Source organism: Bufo gargarizans, chromosome 1 (assembly GCF_014858855.1).
Source record: "Bufo gargarizans isolate SCDJY-AF-19 chromosome 1, ASM1485885v1, whole genome shotgun sequence".
NCBI lineage: Eukaryota > Metazoa > Chordata > Amphibia > Anura > Bufonidae > Bufo > Bufo gargarizans.
The window spans coordinates 543,783,595-543,804,566 of NC_058080.1; the positions used below are offsets into that span (position 1 = coordinate 543,783,595).

The 20,972-nt window shown below is 44.1% G+C and overlaps 1 protein-coding gene across 4 annotated transcripts in view; it reads right to left on the bottom strand.

Moving 5' to 3' along the window:
* HIC2 (HIC ZBTB transcriptional repressor 2) overlaps nt 1–862 on the bottom strand; it is a 38,175-nt gene extending 37,313 nt beyond the window's left edge. Inside the window, exon 1 of one of the 4 annotated variants that reach the window (XM_044289851.1) lies at nt 781–862. In XM_044289851.1, coding sequence (XP_044145786.1) covers nt 781–785 — 5 coding nt within the window. In that variant the 5' untranslated portion in view covers nt 786–862. Of the gene's footprint in view, nt 1–775 lie in introns of all 4 variants that reach the window. The other 3 variants (XM_044289834.1, XM_044289860.1, XM_044289843.1) reach the window with 3 other exon arrangements.
* Between the last annotated feature and the right edge of the window lie 20,110 nt (nt 863–20,972).

Sequence of the window (20,972 nt, forward strand, 5' to 3'; positions counted from 1 at the left end):
GGCCGTTAGGGTTACGTTAATGCTTAGAAACAGAAGAGTATACAGATGGGGGGGGGGGGGACTAGATATAACTATAATCGTGTGTGCCTGCTACATGGGTACATACAGACCATACGCAGAGTTTATTTTGGACATGTAAGGTCTCCTAGGATTAAAGGCACCCACTTTGTGCCAGTGGTGTGGGGTGGCCGGGGCCAGCTGGCAGCAGAAAACTGATTAAGATAAGATTAGCTCCACGCCCACCCCACACACACCTACTATCCACACCACATACCAGCTCCCCTCCCCCATTGTGAGACCAGTATCGCACCCATACACCCACTCGTGCTATGAACGTACCCCGTGTGTACACGACCCCCAGGGCACACCCCCCTACCCGTGCACTGTGTGCCCATCTGCACCCACAAAGCTGCAGAGGCCGTCCACCTCTATGGCTGCAGGGCACAGCCCCTCTATATACGATACGTGCGCTCCGGTGCCATGGAGTGTCCCTCAAACCTTTGCCCCCGTTATACCGGGCACTGTGGTGCCCCATGAGAGGCAGAGCCGGGCAGGGCACTGTTCGCCAATGCTCTGCTAACACTGCCCACACGCCCACCATTAGCCCACACACCTCATATACCCATGCACCATCCTTTATCCACTGTACCCCTATGCCATGCACCAGTACCCCACCGACCACCCTCAGCTTACCACGTATAGCCCCCCCCCAGGGTCGCCCCAGCAACATCTCTGCCCACAAGCCCCACTGCCACACGTACGCTCCCCCGGTTACCTTACTGCATGTGAGCGGCTCTGTCAGTGCAGCCCCGAGCTCCTCATCTCACAGCCACCCGGCCGCCATCTTCAAGCGTGACGTGGGGACTCACCCCTGACCTGCAATATGAACAGGAGCCAGGGAGGGAGAGAGTGCGAGGGAGGAGGGCACGGGGGAGAGGTGGTGACACGGCTCTGGAGGGGAGGGAGGAGGGAGAGGAGGGCACGAGAGCAGAATGGCACAAGAAAGGAGGAGAATGGAGTGAGGAAGCTGCATACGGGGCACATATGTAGTGAGGAGGGGGCTCAGGAGTGGCACCATATGTATCATCACCGCTCTGAGGTGATCTCGCCCGATTCGCGCTGGGAATGCTGCGGATACTGCCTGCTTGTTTCCTATTATACCCGCCTCTGCTTCATCCTATGTAAATAGCATATATATCATATCGTTGGCACTATTTTTCTTGTATACTGTGCTGCAGTGGTAGTATGGGTAAATTACCTCATGACATTACCTCAGTGCAAACTTTGACCCCACTAATACTGATACTACTATTAGGCCCCTTTCACACGAGCGAGTTTTCCACGCGGATGCAATGCGTGAGGTAAACGCACAGCACCCGCACTGAATCCTGACCCATTCATTCTTTTTTTTTTTCACGTATCAGTTCTGCTTTGCGTGAGAATCGCAGCATGTTCTGGATTCTGCGTTTTTCACGCAGCCCTGGCCCCATAGAAGTGAATGGGGCTTCAGTGAAAAAAACATTGCATCCGGATGCAATGCGTTTTTCACTGATCATTGCTAGGAGATGTTGTTTGTAAACCTTCAGTTTTTTAATCACACACGTGAAAAACGCATTGCACCCGCACGGAAAAAAATTATCGCAATAGCAGACAAAACTGACTGAACTTGCTTGCAAAATTGTGCGAGTTTCACTGAACGCATCCAGGGACAATCTGTCATTCTCGTGTGAAAGAGGCCTAAGGCTTCCTTCATGTCTGTTTGACCTCCGTGGAAAATCTCTCCATGTTTCATCTGTAAGGAATCGGTGTGTCCGTTATTTGCCCTCCGTATGTCATCCATATTCCATGGTGGACACCGCTCAGCTGAAAATTAATTTCCAGAGCATCTCCTACTAATGGTCCATGAAAAACCACTGACAGAACACGGATGCCATCTGTGTTGTGTCGGTGATTTTTCACGGACCCATAGACTTCAATGGGCGTATTTGGTGAGCATCACGGACCAAAGTGGTGCATGTCTCCGTGATTTTTCCTAACCACAGTTGTGCGAACAAACACATTAAAAGTCAATGGGCATGTGTGCACCCCATGGAGAACACAGACAGCACACGTCCGTGATTCACTGAAGTGTGAACAAGGCCTAAGGGTACCTTCATACATAGGTTAAGGCTAGGTCTACACAACGACATTTGTCACACGACAGATAGGGCACAACTACACTGCAACATTTGTAGCGCAACATTTTGTTGCACCGATGTCGCGCAACAATTTTTATAATGGCAGTCTATGGTGTTGCACTGCAGCATGCTGCGACTGTTGCGTTGCAGTCGCAGAATGTTGCAGTGAGACACCATATATTGCCATTATAAAAATTGTCGCGTGACATTAGTGCAACAAAATGTCGCGCGACGAATGTCGTCGTGTAGACCTAGCCTTATAGCGGGGATTTTCTACACTTTTTGCCACATTTTTTGAGGTAAAAACGCCAGCTCCAGATGAGATTGTAAATTATGGAACACGGGACACACAAAACGATTTTTAATTTTTTTGCACCTGGTGTTTTTTTTATTTTTATTAGGTGGCGTTTTTTGTCTTTGCGGCATGATTTAGTTCATTATGTTTTTTCGGGAATTTTGCCAACACCTCTATAGGGGAAAAACACCACGAAGAAAACATGCACACGAACATGGGCCGGCTGTTCGGTGCATTAGGGGCCACAATTTGTGGTCCCCAATCCATGGGCCCCATCCGTGTGGCAGCTTGCGACTTGAATGGCTCCGTGATCCGTCCGCACCGTATAAAAATAGAAGAAGTTCTATTTCTTTGCGGTGCGGAGGCACGGAGAGAAACCTCACGGAAGCACTCCGTAGTGCTTCTATGGTGTTCCGTGCCTCCATTTCAAGTGAATGGGTCTGCATCTGTGATACGTTGTACAAACAGCGGGCCCGCAATATACGGGCAACGGCCTTGTGCATAAGGCCTTAGATACATTGTGCAAAAAACGCCTGAAAAAAAAATATGCTGAAAATCATCGTACATTTAGAGAAAAAAAAAATCCTTATAGACTGTCGCAATGTAAAGTGCATTTTCTGCTACACATAATTGAAAAATTCTCCCCCTTATCCCATGTAACATGATAGCACTCACTGCAGAAAATATTGCATCAAATCTTTAAAAAGAATTGCGCCACTTTCTACATATACAGTATAAAACCTGGAGTCCCCTGGGACTGTCGGCTGTAATGCATCATTCTCCATAGCGTAATTGTATATTCAGACCTATAGATCCCCTTTGCATGGAGCAGCTGAGCCCCATCTTGCTGGTATTTGCATATGGGATACATACATTTTCTGACACGGTGGCAGTGGGGGCTGTGCGTCCTTGTGAGCAGGGATGGTCTGGCATTGGTGCATAATAAGGTACAGGAATGATGGGCCACTACAAACAATTCACCCACCCCCCATATGGGCAAGCCTGAGCGTCTCCTGCATTGCATATCGAATGTCAGCCCTATACCCCGCTCTGGAGGCTGCACACATACTCTTCAGGGGATTTCTTTTTTTTTTTTTTTTCTATTCTCCTTAGGGCAAAAGTGCTGTGTACGTACTAAAATAGATAAGTAAAATACATATTTTGCATGGGTGAAATAGGTTCGGCAGCACACGTAATGCATATACATAGGTTATACATTGATATTGCTGTAAATTCAAATAGGTGTTGAATGTGATGCAGCTTGGAAGTGTGAAAGGCTGTAAATTATCAGCATATATCATCAATAGATACTAAAAATACGCCTGACCAGAGATAGTCTGCGTGCGCTGTCCTACTGCACTGTACATCAGGTGCCATTATGTAGTGTATATGAATGGAAATCTCATTAAGAGATACATCAGATTACATACAGACATCTTTCCGTGTCACTTTCTAAGGTTTCTTCATGAACAAAGCAGTTCAATGAAAGTATGAGTTTTACGGATCAGGATGGCTTCCGTAGAAGACTGTGGGGCCTCGTTATACTTCTTTCATACGGAGATTTTCTTCTGTGTGATTCTGACTACAAAGAAATTGAATCCTTGGGCGCCATATTATAGAGGTGCTAAAATTGATGCTCTATAACAGTGATGGTGAACCTTTTACAGAGTGCCCAAACGCAACCCAAAACCGACTTACTTATTGCAAAGTGCCAACACGGCCATTTAATCTGAATCCTACAGTCCAATATAGTATATCTTCCATGTACTTTATCATTTAGCTATAATAGCTTGCGCTGATGAATGGCAGGAGAACTCTAAGGCATATTGGTACACCATAGACATCTTCCAGGGTGCGGGTGCCCACAGAGAGGGCTTTGAGTGCCGCCTCTGGCACCCTTGCCATAGGTTCGCCACCACTGCTCTATAATATGATACTGTACGGGGACACCATACACCAGTTCCATGTGCACATAACCTATATGGCAGCACATGTGTCTATGCAGGGGTGCACCTAGCCTTTCTCCTGCCTGAGGTGGAAAAGGAACCCCCCCCCCACCTATTGCCAATTTCTTAACCTATCCTCTTTGCCACAATGAAAGCGATCATTGCCCATGGCCCTTCCGCTGCCCCCCCCCCCCCCCCCCCTCTTGTCCCTACCTGGTGCTGCCTGAGGCCTTGACTCATTGGTGGTGAACCCCAGTCTCTATGGAACCATATTTCAGAACCTTAGGCACTCTGTGTTCCTTATCATCCGTGAAACACGGATGGCATCCATGGTTTTCACGGACCCTCAGACTATAATGGGCGTGGTAGATCTGTGAACTCGGACAAAATAGAGCATGCATCCGTGCTAAAAATACGGACCCCCGGACCGTGCTAAAAACACTGATGTGTGAATACACACATTAAAATGAATGGGGACGTGTGCTGTACGTCCGTGAAACACTGATGTGTCAATGAGGCTTATTACAACATGCAATGAAGAATACAAAACATTCTTGTTAGCAGATTGTCATAGACTAAGGGTCCATTCACACGTCCGTTGTTTCTTTCCTGATCTGTTCCGTTTTTTGCTGAACAGATCTGGACCAGATCTGTACCCATTCATTTTCAGTGGGTCCTGAAACAAAATCAGACATTGTGCTGTCCGATTTTTTTCAGGACCCATTGAAAATGAATGGGTACAGATCTGGTCCAGATCTGTTCAGCAAAAAACGGAACAGATCAGGAAAGAAACAACGGACGTGTGAATGGACCCTAACAATGAGTGAAAAAACTCTGTGGGGGTCATTTAGGCCTCGTTCACACCTTCGTTACGGTGGTCTGTTGCAAATTCCGGCCTTCAGTCGGACAAAAAAACATTGCATGCAACAGTTTTTGTCCAGCCAAAACCCGGCATTTAAAAGTGGCCAGATCACCGCCAGACCTCATTACAGTCAATGGAGATCTGGCTGTGAAGTTGAGAATCCAGCAATGCTGAATCATGCGAGATGCAGCAGGCTGGTCTGTGCTGGAACAGCCCGCCGGATCTCCTTAAGGCCTCTTGCACACGACCGTAAGTATTTTCTGGTCCGCAAAAAATACGGATGACATCCATGTGCATTCCGTATTTTGCGGAACGGAACAGCTTGCCCCTGTTCTATTTTTTTGCGGAACGGAAATACAGAAACGGAATGCACAAGGAGTACCTTGCGGAGCAAGTGTTCCCGGAGTGCCTGTGCTGAGCTGAGTTTTTATTTTATTTTCATAGTGTAACCGTTTTTAACAGACAGGTGTACTCCAGTGTAAACGGCCATTAAAAAGAGGTCCATTGATTTCAATCGAATCCTTTTGGCCGTCAAAATTGCCAAAAATAGGACTTGTCCAATTTTTTTGAAGGCCGCTGTTCAATGGCTGTTGAATGCGAATGGCGAATAGCCCCATAGACTGCAGTACATCCGTAGAAGTCTATGGGTCTGTGAAACACAGAGGGCATCTGATTTCGGTCCATTGCTAGGAGTAGCAAGGGAAATCCCCTTTTCAGCCTAGCGTTGGACGTGAAAAGTGACACACGGAGGGCAATAAACTCACAGTCCAAAAACGGACTCTTCACGAACATTACTGCAGATGAAACACTAACTATTTTTTCCTATAATGGAGCAGGAGAGCGCAAATAATAGCTGTAATATGAAAGCAGCCTAAGGGCTCAGGCACATGAACGTGTGGCGGTCGTGCTCATATTGCGGCCCATAAACGCACTTCAATGGGTCCGCAATCCGGACGATGCTGAGCAGAGACAGAGTGGAAAGCCGCAGAAGCACTACGGATTGCTTCTGTGGCATTACGATCCATGCCTCCGCACCACAAAAATGCACCACATGCTTAATTTTTTTGCGGTGTGGACAGATTGAGGGTCCATTCAAGATGAATAGATCTGCAACAGTCAGCGCAGGCCACATGGACAGTGCCCATGATTTGTGGTCCCCTATGCACAGGATGAGACCTAATGCCTCATTCACATGTCAGTGTTCGGTCAGTGATTTCCATCAGAGATTTTGAGCCAAAACCAGGTGCGGCACTAAACACAGAACAGGAGCAGATCTTTCCCTTACCCTGCTTTCACACCTGAGCGTTTCTCAAACGCGCGTTTTACGCGCGTTTTTGTCGCGCGTTTTTATGCGTGTTTTTTGTAATAGTAAACGCGCGTTTGACGCGCGTTTGTGTCATTGACTGCAGTGTCCTATTGCCACAAACGCGCGTCAAAACGCCCCAAAGAAGCTCAAGTACTTGTTTGAGCGTCGGGCGTTTTACAGCGCGTTCGTACCCGCTGTAAAACGCCCAGGTGTGAACCATTCCCATAGGGAAGCATTGGTTTTCATGTCTTGAGCGTTTTACAGCGCGTTTGAACGCGCTGTAAAACGCTCAGGTGTGAACCCAGGGTTAGGGCTCATGCACACGAGCGTAAGCGCTCAGTGCCCGTGCTGCAGACTGCAAATTGCGGTCCGCAATGCACAGGCACAATCGCCGGGCAGCCGCATGCGGATCGCTGACCCATTCACTTGAATGGGGTCCACGATCTGCATCCGACGGTCCGCACTGCTTTTTTGTGGAACGAAAGCACGGAACTGAACCCCACGGAAACACTCCGTAGTGCTTCCACTCAGTGGTTCCGTTTCGTTCCACACTGCATCTCCGGATTTGCGGCTCAAAATCACTGATGGAAAACACTGACCGAACACTGACGTGTGAATAAGGCCTCATGCACATGACAGTTGTTTTTCTCAGCCTCCGTTCCGTTTTTTTTCGGATAGGATGGGGACCCATTTATTTCAATGGGTCAGCAAAAAATGCTGATAGTTCATCCATTTGTGTTCCGCATCCATTGTCCGTGTTTCCCTTCAGCAAAAAAAAAAATAGTGCATGTCCTACTTTTTTCACATTTGCGGACAAGGATAGGCATTTGTTAGAAGGGATCTGTGGAAAAAAATGGATCCTCCCCAAAAAAATTATGCTGCATCAGTTTTTTGGGCAGACGTGCATGCACACGACTGTATGTTTTTTGCGGTCCGCAAATTGCATCCGTATGCCATCCGTTTTTTTTGTGGATCCATTGTAACAATGCCTAAAACGGACAAGAATAGGACATGTTCTATTTTTTTTGTGGGGCTACGGAACGGACATACTGATGCGGACAGCACACGGTGTGCCATCTGCATTCTTTGCGGACCCTTTGAAATGAATAGGTCCGCATCCTATCCGCAAAACAAACGGAACAGACACGGAAACAAACAATGTTCGTGGGCATGTAGCCTAAAGCATAAAGCTGGGTTCACATCACAAGCATCCGTTACGCTCAGTTATGCACATTTTTCATCCGTTTTAACCATTTCCGTCTAAGATCCGTTACTTTAGATGAAAAATAACTCCTACACAAAGTATTATTTTTTTCTGTCTAAAATAACGGATCTCAGACGGAAATGGCTAAAACAGATGCAAAACATACATAACAGAGCACAACGGATGCTTAAAATACAGGATCTGTTTTTTATTTATTTTTCTGTTCTTCTGATGGATCAGGTTCTTTTGATGGATCAGAAAAACGGAAAACTAAACTGTGATGTGAACCTGGCCTAAGGCTGCTTTCATGAGCGTATTTGTAAGCCGTACATGGCCTGGATTTTTTTGTACCGTAATCCCCTGCTAATGTTAATGAATAGGGCCATTCACATGGGAGTATGATTTCCGTCAGTATTTGAAATCCGCAGCATGTCCTAATTTTATGCGTATTTGCTTCTAAATTCGCACGTTACAGTCTATGGCAAGAAGGAAACAAGGGTTCATGCACACGAACGCGTGTGCCCCGTGCCCGTATTGTGGCCTGCAATATACATGCACCGATCGTGTGCACTCTATATCACGGATGCGGACCCATCTACTTGAATGGGTCCACAATCTGCAAGATGCGAAGCGGAGGCACAGAGTGTCAGCCCACGGAAGCACTACAGGGCTCTTCTGTGGGATTTCGGTCTGTGCCTCCGCACCGCAAAAAATAATTTTTAACCAGTTTTTTTTTTTTTTTTTGCGGTGCAGAGTAAATCTGGCAGACAGGGTCCACACGGCTGGTGCTTGTGCATTGCGGACTGCTGTTTGTGGTCTGCAGCATAGGGCGCATGAGTCCTAATACACATAAATCCGGATGCAATACTGATGGTATATCATCAGGAACACGTGCGAATTCCAGAGCGCGAATACTGACGGATTTCAATGCGCTCATGTGAAAGCGGCCTTACTCTGCTGGCACACATCTATGTTTCTAGAAACACTTCCACCCTTTACAGAAAATGATAATGAAAGCAACGAGGCCTCGAATCCATCCGTGGCATGTACATACAGCTCTGCAGATCCTGCCAAGACATTACCAAGCAATTCATTCTTTACTGGTAAATATGCCTGCCAAGTATGAACGCACTGCAAATCGCATTAACTCTTTCAGGGTCACAGGGGCTGATGCAACATTGATTAGCTGGAAAAGTAAAAAAAAATAAAAAATCAGCCTTGAGTGTGTACTATTGTCTATCCCCCCTACCCCCAGAGATTTGTAGTGGCACTCTGCATTCCCTAAAACTGTAGCTCCTCAGTCCCAGATGTTAACACTGAAACAAACTGAAATGCCATCTGTTCTGCAAATGACTACGAGAGGAGATGCATGAAGGGGGTTCCTGACGAGGGTACTGCTTGACCAGAGGGCTCCTCGACGGCTATTCAGTTCAGCTGGCACCCACGGGGTTAATTCCCATTAGAACCTCGTGATCAGTATCATTAGTGATTTCAGCATGTTCAGCCACAGAGGAAGCGCAGAGAGAGATAATCATTATAATTACGCAAACCAACGTGGTAACTTTCAATAGGGAAATAAAATGATGGTAAAATTAATAGCTTCCTTATGTATGTGTTGTGGCTGCAATTCTTCGAAAGGGCTTTGGCAGAAGTATTAAAGGTGTAACCCTTGAAAGGCCAACCCAGGCTGACTCATCATAGAAATATCCTGCGGTAATGAAGGGAAAGCTCCACTGAATTGTATTAATCTTTACATTTTCTTTAGTTGTCCCCCCCAAGAAACAGAGACATCAAAATGGTGATGTAGCACATACATAGAGCATAAGGGATCTGTCAATGCGCACCTATGTGACATGCCCTGGATTTCATGTCCTCCATCCTTTGTAGAAAGAACATTTGCCTTGTAAATGACCTTAGACTCTTCTTAAAAACACAGAGGCACATTTTCTGCCAGGATGCTCTCGAAAAGGGAAGCCACCCCCCAAACACCATGCACGCTTTTGTCCAATTATCTGCAGGAAAACAATCCTTTCTCTTTATCTCTACATGGATCCTTCATTAGTAAGATTACAATAATCCTGATTACCATACGTTTAGAAATATAAACTGCAGTCGTTAAACCTACCCAACCTAGGGTTACCAGATCTGCTGTGTAGAGGCAGACACATATATACGGTAATACACACATATAATGCGCATTATTTAAAACCAAGCATATGATGATTGAAACAAATTCGATTTGTTTATTCTATATGACATACCTGAATTAAGAAATATGGCGCATAGCCTCTGGATAGGTCATCAGTATCAGAATAGTAGGGGTCACCCCCAACGATTAGGTGTTTGTGGCAGCCGCCAGTGCCAAAAACAGTGGACAGAGCCGGAAGCACGCAGATTTGTCTGCTGTATAGTGGTCATAGTGGCACCTACGGCTACTGCAAACAGCTGATCGGTTGGGTTGCCAGGTGTCAGACCATTCTGATATTGATTACATATTCAGAGGACAGGTCATCAATATTTGAAAGGTGGAAAACCCCTTTGAGTGGAGCTGTTAATATCTCTGCCTGTAGCTCGCTAGCTAAGACCTGCCCTAGATTGCTAATATAGTTTACAGTCAGGTCCATAAATATTGGGACATCGACACAATTCTAACATTTTTGGCTCTATACACCACAATGGATTTGAAATGAAACAAACAAGATGCGCTTTAGCTGCAGACTGTCAGCTTTAATTTGAGGTATTTACATCCAAATCAGGTGAACGGTGTAGGAATTACAACAGTTTGCATATGTGTCTACCACTTGGTAAGGGACCAAAAGTAATGGGACAGAATAATAATCATAAATCAAACTTTCACTTTTTAATACTTGGTTGCAAATCCTTTGCAGTCTATTACAGCCTGAAGTCTGGAACGCATAGACATCACCAGACGCTGGGTTTCATCCCTGGTGATGCTCTGCCAGGCATCTACTGCAACTGTCTTCAGTTCCTACTTGTTCTTGGGGCATTTTCCCTTTAGTTTTGTCTTCAGCAAGTGAAATGCATGCTCAATCGGATTCAGGTCAGGTGATTGACTTGGCCATTGCATAACATTCCACTTCTTTCCCTTTAAAAACTCTTTGGTTGCTTTTGCAGTATGCTTTAGGTCATTGTCCTTATGCACACAAACGTATTTTCTTTCCGCTTCCGTTCAGGTTATTTGTTGCGGACCGTATGCAGAACCATTCACTTTAATGGGTCCGCAAAAACAACGGAAGGCACTCCTGTATTCTGTTTCTGTATTTCCGTTTTGCAAAAAAAGTTGTGCATGTCCTATTATTTTCCGCAAATCACGGTCCGAGGCCCCATTCAAGTCAATGGGTCTGCAAAAAATTCAGAACGCACACGGAGCACATCCGTATGTTATCCGTATTTTGCAGATCCATACTGTAGAAATGCTATGCCCAGCCCATATTGCTCATGTGTTTGGTGATTAATAAGTTACTGTTTCCGTTTCTGATCGCAAAAAAAACAGATCGCATACGGAAATCATACGGATATGTTTCGTGGAATAACGGAACGGAAAAGGATTTAAATCAGAGGAAAAAAAACCTCAGATACAGAACAATGGATTCGTGAAAAACGGACCACAAAACAACAATGGCTGTGTGCATGAGCCCTAACTCATCCTTTCCTGCTGTTCTATTAAAGCCAATGTTCTGATACTAAAATGTGTGCATAGGAGTCGGTTAGGTTTGATGCATGGTTCTATTGTTTTTGGGGTACAGCGATGATGTGCAATTATTGCCCACAAGTGGTTTAATACTATATCAGCAGCACCATGAGACGCAGCTTCAATGATGCAGTGCCCATAAGTCATTATACCAAGCACGCTATGAAATCTGTCTCTTCCAACTTCCCCGCTCATAATTACATTACAGTACTGCGAGTATATTATCATTGCTGTATTCTGCTGTGTATGACTGTGTGCCAGAGTGCTGCTTCTTTGGCTTATCTAAGACGTACCATGTGGCAGCTCTGGTTCCCCTACCTCTCCCAATTGAACACAGATGCACAATGCTGTGCTGGAATCCAGCAGAGCCCTGTGCATGTGAGCTATTAGTGCTGTGCTTCTGCCGCCAGCTTAATGTGAAGTGCCATGCAGCAGCACATGCCCCCCTACAGGCCCTGTAACAGTTGAAGCCCCTGTGCCCATGATCGTTATGCCCCTGGATATGTAGGCTGCATTAGGGGAACTAAAACTAAAAGAAAGAATCAAGATGGCGGACAATCCAAATAGCATGTCCAAAGACTATACGCAAAGCAGACAGAAGAGCCTGTACATTATCTTTTAATAATAGCCTATATATTTTTTTTCATTTTTTTTCTTTTTTTTTGGGGGGGGGGGGGATTTTAAAAGATACAGTGTTCTGCAAAAACACAAAGAAGTGTGATACACATTGCACAGAACAAAAATACTTTTTGCACCGATTATAGTCATCAGATTAGAGCAAATTACTATACAGGTCCTTCTAAAAAAATTAGCATATTGTGATAAAGTTCATTATTTTCTGTAATGTACTGATAAACATTAGACTTTCATATATTTTAGATTCATTACACACCAACTGAAGTAGTTCAAGCCTTTTATTGTTTTAATATTGATGATTTTGGCATACAGCTCATGAAAACCCAAAATTCCTATCTCAAAAAATTAGCATATCATGAAAAGGTTCTCTAAACGAGCTATTAACCTAATCATCTGAATCAACTAATTAACTCTAAACACGTGCAAAAGATTCCTGAGGCTTTTAAAAACTCCCAGCCTGGTTCATTACTCAAATCCGCAATCATGGGTAAGACTGCCGACCTGACTGCTGTCCAGAAGGCCATCATTGACACCCTCAAGCAAGAGGGTAAGACACAGAAAGAAATGTGTGAACGAATAGGCTGTTCCCAGAGTGCTGCATCAAGGCACCTCAGTGGGAAGTCTGTGGGAAGGAAAAAGTGTGGCAGAAAACGCTGCACAACGAGAAGAGGTGACCGGACCCTGAGGAAGATTGTGGAGAAGGACCGATTCCAGACCTTGGGGGACCTGCGGAAGCAGTGGACTGAGTCTGGAGTAGAAACATCCAGAGCCACCGTGTACAGGCGTGTGCAGGAAATGGGCTACAGGTGCCGCATTCCCCAGGTCAAGCCACTTTTGAACCAGAAACAGCGGCAGAAGCTACAGAGAAGCAGCACTGGACTGTTGCTCAGTGGTCCAAAGTAATTTTTTCGGATGAAAGCAAATTTTGCATGTCATTCGGAAATCAAGGTGCCAGAGTCTGGAGGAAGACTGGGGAGAGGGAAATGCCAAAATGCCTGAAGTCCAGTGTCAAGTACCCACAGTCAGTGATGGTCTGGGGTGCCATGTCAGCTGCTGGTGTTGGTCCACTGTGTTTTATCAAGGGCAGGGTCAATGCAGCTAGCTATCAGGAGATTTTGGAGCACTTCATGCTTCCATCTGTTGAAAAGCTTTATGGAGATGAAGATTTCATTTTTCAGCACGACCTGGCACCTGCTCACAGTGCCAAAACCACTGGTAAATGGTTTACTGACCATGGTATTATTGGGCTCAATTGGCCTGCCAACTCTCCTGACCTGAACCCCATAGAGAATCTGTGGGATATTGGGAAGAGAAAGTTGAGAGACGCAAGACCCAACACACTGGATGAGCTTAAGGCCGCTATCGAAGCATCCTGGGCCTCCATAACACCTCAGCAGTGCCACAGGCTGATTGCCTCCATGCCACGCCGCATTGAAGCAGTCATTTCTGCAAAAGGATTCCCGACCAAGTATTGAGTGCATAACTGAACATAATTATTTGAATGTTGACTTTTTTTGTTTTAAAAACACTTTTCTTTTATTGGTCGGATGAAATATGCTAATTTTTTTAGATAGGAAATTTGGGTTTTCATGAGCTGTATGCCAAAATCATCAATATTAAAACAATAAAAGGCTTGAACTACTTCAGTTGTGTGTAATGAATCTAAAATATATGAAAGTCTAATGTTTATCAGTACATTACAGAAAATAATGAACTTTATCACAATATGCTAATTTTTTTAGAAGGACCTGTATATAAAATAAATACTGCTTCATTAGCGAACATTGTACAAGTCAGACAATATATGCCCCGAACACACTGCAAAGCTTGAAATTGAAAGGTTCTTTAAAGGAGTTGTCCACTCTCAGAACAAATTTTCATCCCCCCCCCCCCCCCCCCCAACTACTAAGAAAAAGATTAACACATTTACCCCTTCAACCCCGGGCCTGTTTTCACCTTCCTGCCCAGGCCATTTTTTGCAAATCTGACATGTGGTAATAGCTTTGGGACACTTTTACTTATCCAAGCCATTCTGAGATTGTTTTCTCGTGACACATTGTACTTCATGATAGTCATAAACTTGAGTCAATATATTTCACCTTTATTTGTGAAAAAATCCCAAATTCACCCCAAATTTAGAAAAATTCCCAAATTTTCACATTTCTATTCCTCTACTTTTATAATAGATAGTGATACCTCATATAATAGTTATTATAAGTTTGGAAGAAAATCTTGAAATTTTTTGGAAAATTTCCAAAACCCACTTTTTAAAGACCAGTTTAGGTCTGAAGTCACTTTGTGAGGCTTGCATAATAGAAACCACCCAAAAATGACAAAATTTTAGAAACTACACCCCTCAGGGTATACAAAACGGATTTTTTTTACAAACTTTGTTAACCCTTTAGGTGTTCCACAAGAATTATTAGAAAATGTAGATGAAATTTCAGAATTTCACATTTTTGGCAGATTTTACATTTTAATCAATTTTTTTCCAGTAGCAAAGCAAAGGTTAACAGACAAATAAAACTCAATATTTATTACCATGATTCTGCGGTTTACAGAAATACCCCACATGTGATCGTAAATTGCTGTACAGGCACATGGCACATGGCGCAGTAGGAAAGGAACGCCATATGGTTTTTTCGAAGGCAGACTTAGCTGAACTGATTTTTAGATGCCATGTCCCATTTGAAGCCCCCCTGATGCATCCCCTCAGTAGAAACAAAAAAAGTGACAAGATTCTGGAAACTACGGAATAAGGTTCCAGTTTTATTGGTACAAAGCGGATTCCAAAAAAGTTGGGACACTATACAAATTGTGAATAAAAACTGAATGCAATGATGTGGAGGTGCCAACTTCTAATATTTTATTCAGAATAGAACATAAATCACGGAACAAAAGTTTAAACTGAGAAAATGTACCATTTTAAGGGAAAAATATGTTGAATCTGAATTTCATGGTGTCAACAAATCCCCAAAAAGTTGGGACAAGGCCATTTTCACCACTGTGTGGCATCTCCCCTTCTTCTTACAACACTCAACAGACGTCTGGGGACCGAGGAGACCAGTTTCTCAAGTTTAGAAATAGGAATGCTCTCCAATTCTTGTCTAATACAGGCCTCTAACTGTTCAATCGTCCTGGGCCTTCTTTGTTGCACCTTCCTCTTTATGATGCGCCAAATGTTCTCTATAGGAGAAAGATCTGGACTGCAGACTGGCCATTTCAGTACCCGGATCCTTCTCCTACACAGCCATGATGTTGTGATTGATGCAGAATGTGGTCTGGCATTATCTTGTTGAAAAATGCAGGGTCTTCCCTGAAAGAGATGACGTCTGGATGGGAGCATATGTTGTTCTAGAACCTGAATATATTTTTCTGCATTGATGGTGCCTTTCCAGACATGCAAGCTGCCCATGCCACACGCACTCATGCAACCCCATACCATCAGAGATGCAGGCTTCTGAACTGAGCGTTGATAACAACTTGGGTTGTCCTTGTCCTCTTTGGTCCGGATGACATGGCGTCCCAGATTTCCAAAAGAACTTTGAATCGTGACTCGTCTGACCACAGAACAGTCTTCCATTTTGCCACACTCCATTTTAAATGATCCCTGGCCCAGTGAAAATGCCTGAGCTTGTGGATCTTGCTTAGAAATGGCTTCTTCTTTGCACTCTAGAGTTTAAGCTGGCAACGGCGGATGGCACGGTGGATTGTGTTCACTGACAATGATTTCTGGAAGTATTCCTCAGCCCATTCTGTGATTTCCTTTACAGTAGCATTCCTGTTTGTGGTGCAGTGTCGTTTAAGGGCCCGGAGATCACGGGCATCCAGTATGGTTTTACGGCCTTGACCCTTACGCACAGAGATTGTTCCAGATTCTCTGAATCTTCGGATGATGTTATGCACAGTTGATGATGATAGATACAAAGTCTTTGCAATTTTTCTCTGGGTAACACCTTTCTGATATTGCTCCACTATCTTTCTGCGCAATATTGTGGGAATTGGTGATCCTCTACCCATCTTGGCTTCTGAGAGACACTGCCACTCTGAGAAGCTCTTTTTATACCCAATCATGTTGCCAATTGACCTAATTAGTGTTAATTGGTCTTCCAGCTCTTCGTTATGCTCAAATTTACTTTTTCCAGCCTCTTATTGCTACTTGTCCCAACTTTTTTGGGATTTGTTGACACCGTGAAAATTTGAATCAACGTATTTTTCCTTTAAAATGATACATTTACTCGGATTAAACGTTTGATCTGTCATCTACGTTCTATTACAAATAAAATATTGACATTTGCCATCTCCACATCATTGCATTCAGTTTTTATTCACAATTTGTTTAGTGTCCCAACTTTTTTGGAATCCGGTTTGTACTATTTTGGGGTACATATGATTTTTAATTGCTCTATATTACATTTTTTGTGAGGCAAGATAACCCAAAAATGTATGTTTTCGCACCGTTAAATTTTGTTATTTTTAACAACATTCTTCTGAGTGATCATGCGCTATTTTCATAGAGCAGGTTGTTACGAATGCAATGATATCAAATATGTCTACTTTCTATGATGTTTGTTTCAGTTTTACATAATAAACCATTTTTGAAAACAAAAATTAGGCTTTTGTATCTCCATTTTCTGAACGCCCTATTTTTTTTATTTTTCTGCAGAGGCTCATTTTTTGCAGGAAGAGTTGACGTTTTTATTGGTACCATTTTTGGGTACATGTGCTTTTTTGATCAATTATTATTACACTTTATGGGGCAAGGTGACCAAAAAATTGGTTGTTTTGGCGCGTTTTTTATTTATTTTTACAGCATTTACTTGAGGGATTAGGTCATGTGACTTTTTTATAGAGCAGATATATACCTAATATGTCAACTTTTTATTATTTATTTAAGTTTTACACAATAATAGCATTTTTGAAACCCGAAATAATGATATTTTAGTGTATCCATAGTCTGAGAGCCATAGCTTTTTTATTTTTTGAACGATTCTCTTAGGTAGGGTCTCATTTTTTGCGTGATGAGGTGAAGGTCTGATTGGTACTATATTGGGGGGCGGGGGGCATACGCCTTTTTAATCACTTGCTGTTGCAATTTTTGTAAAGTAATGTGACAAAAGTAGCTTTTTTTTTACACATTTTTTTGTGTAAAACTGAAGCCTATAAGACTGTACGGCCGCAGGTGCAGCCATACCAGCGCCCCCTCTTATGGGTAGTGAGGTGCCTACCCTCAGCTACCCCTTGTTCTGGCTCTGTGTGTACCACTGCAACCAATGAATGGCATGAGTGGTAAGATGTCTCTCAGGTGGCATGTGACCCAATGATGACGCCTCGCTTGGGGCGCACATCAACGCTGCTGCCAGTGGAGGATTTTATGGATGTGATATTTTGAAATCACTCCATGTATTCTACCTCCTATCCTGGCTCTTTAACTTCCTCTTTGTTTGGACTTTTAGTAAGCAGACAGACATTCAGTCTTGCTTAAAGTGCCTATACAGGATTGTAATAGTACCTTTGTTCTTTTCTTTAGACTTGCACCTGCAGGAAAGACTAAGTTTAATTCATATGCAAATGAGCACTCGCAAGTGCCCAGGGGCGGCGTTCAGTGTGTAGGAGCCCAGGCTGCTCTGCCTTCTTTTCACTTTACTCCTCCCCAGCCTCTGCCTTTGCCCGCCCTCCAAGTCCGGACCTATCGATGAGGCAAGAGACTTGGAGGGCGGCAAAGGCAGAGACTGGGGAAGAGTAAAGTGAAAAGAAGGCAGAGCAGCCTGGGCACCTACACACTGAACGCTGCCCCTAGGCACTTGCGAGTGCTCATTTGCATATGAATTAAACTTCGTTTTTCCTGCTGGTGCAAGTCTAAAGACAAAGGTACTATTGCAATCTTGTTTAGGTGTGCTACAGAGCCATGTAAGCACTATATATGGCCATATGGAGGTGACAGACTTGCTTTAAGGAGCAATTGATTTTCCGTTTTTGCATTATAATTTTTTACTCCCTACCTTTACAGAGCCATAACTTTTTTTATTTTTTGGTTCACATAGCTGTATGAGGGTCTGTTTTTTGCAGGACAAGGTGTACTCTCTATTGGCACCCTCTTATAATACATAAGATGTAGTGGGAAGCTGCAAAAAAATTCCAGCTGAAAAAAGCTGAAAAAACAAAACGCTGTTCCTCCATAGCTTTTTGGGTTTTGTTTTTTACAGCATTCTGATTCCGGAAACGGAAAAATTTACTTCATTCTACGGGTCAGCACAATTAAATAATTGAGCATTTAATTTTTAATGGCATATTACTGCTGAAATGAAAAAGAAAGCCAAACATTCTAAAAAAAAGATTTCTAAAAAAAGTCCCTTGTACTTTAATTTAAAAGAAAAATTTGATATACAAAAATGTGTCCAATTTAATTAAACAACCATATTAGTCAATTACTATACTGATAGTATATTGTGTAGTAGTAGTAGTATTGTATATGTTTTTATTTTTTAAATTAACCATTGCAGCTTTGCATCCTTTCAAGATATCGGTAAATTCAAGCATTATAGGTCTGTTGATCTATGACATTGCATCGCTCTCAAAGCATCAAATAGGATTGTTTTATATTTTTACACTTTCAATTTTATCTTTACATGTTTGATCATTTTTTTAAGTATGTTCAAAGACATGCTAGTAGTGTTTAAATCTCTAAGATCAAATCATGACATGCAAGAGAAATTTCCCAAAAATTGCAATAAATGAATATCTGCACTTAAACATTTTATGTAAATAGGATACAAATAAACAAAAAAATCTGACACATGAATAACAGCTGAAGAAATAAATGTGACTCTGTGGGGTTATATTCTATGCCCCCTTTGCCAGAAACTGTAATAAAAAATGTGTAAGTTTGTGACTTTTTAAGTGCCATTGTGACTAAATTGAGTCGCAATTGGCATTTGTACATCACCCTTACCATTTTCCAAAACTGGGGGTGAGACAAGGGCTTGGAGTAGATAAGGCCATTGACCCTAGCACATTTATCAGATTTTGTTTTAGGTGCACGGACCACTGGAAGATGGGCTTAATTTAGAATGAGAAATGCGCCTCATCATAAATTAAGCATTAAAAGGGTTTAACTTTTTTCCTCTGGATAGATCATCAGCATCTGACTGGCCGGAGTCCGACACCTGGGACCCCCGCCGATCAGCTGTTTGAGAAGGCAGTGGCGCTCCAGAAGCGCTGCGGCCTTCTCACTGTTGACTGTTGGCCCAGTAACGTCATGACTAGTATCAACTGACCTGGGCAGGGCTAAGCTCCATTCAAGTGAACGGAGTTTAGCCCCGCCCAGGCCAGTTGATACTAGTCGTGACGTCAGTGGGCCAGCGGTAAATAGTGAGAAGGCCGGATCCAGACCCCGATGAGGACGACAAGCATGCAGATGAGCTTCCCTGAGAGTTTCTGACAGTTTGTGCAGAAATTCTTTGTTTATGCAAACCGATTCTTGCTGCAGCTGTCCGGGTGGCTGGTCTCAGATGATCATGGAGGTGAACATGCTGGATGTGGAGGTCCTGGGCTGGTGTGGTTACACGTGGTCTGCGGTCGTGAGGCCGGTTGGATGTACTGCCAAATTCTCTGAAACGCCTTTGGAGATGGTTTATGGAAGAGAAATGAACATTCATTGCACGGGCAACAGCTCTGGTAGACATTCCTGCAGTCAGCATGCCAATTGCACGCTCCCTCAAACGTTGCGACATCTGTGGCATTGTGCTGTGTGATCAAACTGCACATTTCAGTGTGGTCTTTTATTGTGGGCCGACCCGCACCGTGCTGCACTGTACTGTATCCTGACACATCGTCGGGTCTTAGTGCACGTCTGTGCACGTAAGCTGTGTGACGTCAGGACTACAGTGCAGCGCGCAGAGAAGAAGACGGAGGAGCGGTGCCCCTATAGGAGAGGTAAATGTTAAACTGGGACTTATGGCTAGGAGCGGAGATGGTGGCACTGGGGAGCTGAGGACATGGAGGACTTCTGGCATGGGGGGGGTGACGGCACAGGGGAGCTGATGGCACTGGGGGGCTGATGGCACAGAGGTGATGGCACTGGGGGCTGATGGCACAGAGCTGATGGCACTGGTGGGAGCTGATGGCACAGAGCTGAGGGCACTGGGGGGAGATGATGGCACAGAGCTGATGACACTGGGGGAGCTGATGGCACAGAGCTGATGGCACTGGGGGGAGCTGATGGCACAGAGCTGATGGCACTGGGGGAGATGATGGCACAGAGCTGATGACACTGGGGGAGCTGATGGCACAGAGCTGATGGCACTGGGGGAGATGATGGCACAGAGCTGATGACACTGGGGGAGCTGATGGCACAGAGCTGATGGCACTGGGGGGAACTGATGGCACAGAGCTGATGGCACTGGGGGAGCTGATGGTACTGGGGGGAGCTGATGGCACAGAGCTGATGGCACTGGGGGGCTGATGGCACAGAGGTAATGGCACTGGGGGGAGTTGATGGCACAGAGCTGATGGCACTGGGGGGAGATGATGGTACTGGGGGAGCTGATGGCACAGAGGACTGATGGCATAGGGGAGCTGATGGCACTAGGGGTAACTGATGGGATAGAGGACTGATGGCACTGGGGGGCTGATGGCACAGGGGGTCTGATTACCTTTTATAAAGGAAAAAGTTCTTTTAATTAGTTATTTCTCATTAGAGTACGCGATTAATCGTTGGATTAATCTATAGAATACTTGATTGCTAAAATAATCGATAGATGCAGCCTTATTGTAAGGTACTAGATACTGTGTTATAGCATATACTACATACTGTAGGGTGCTGCATACTGAGG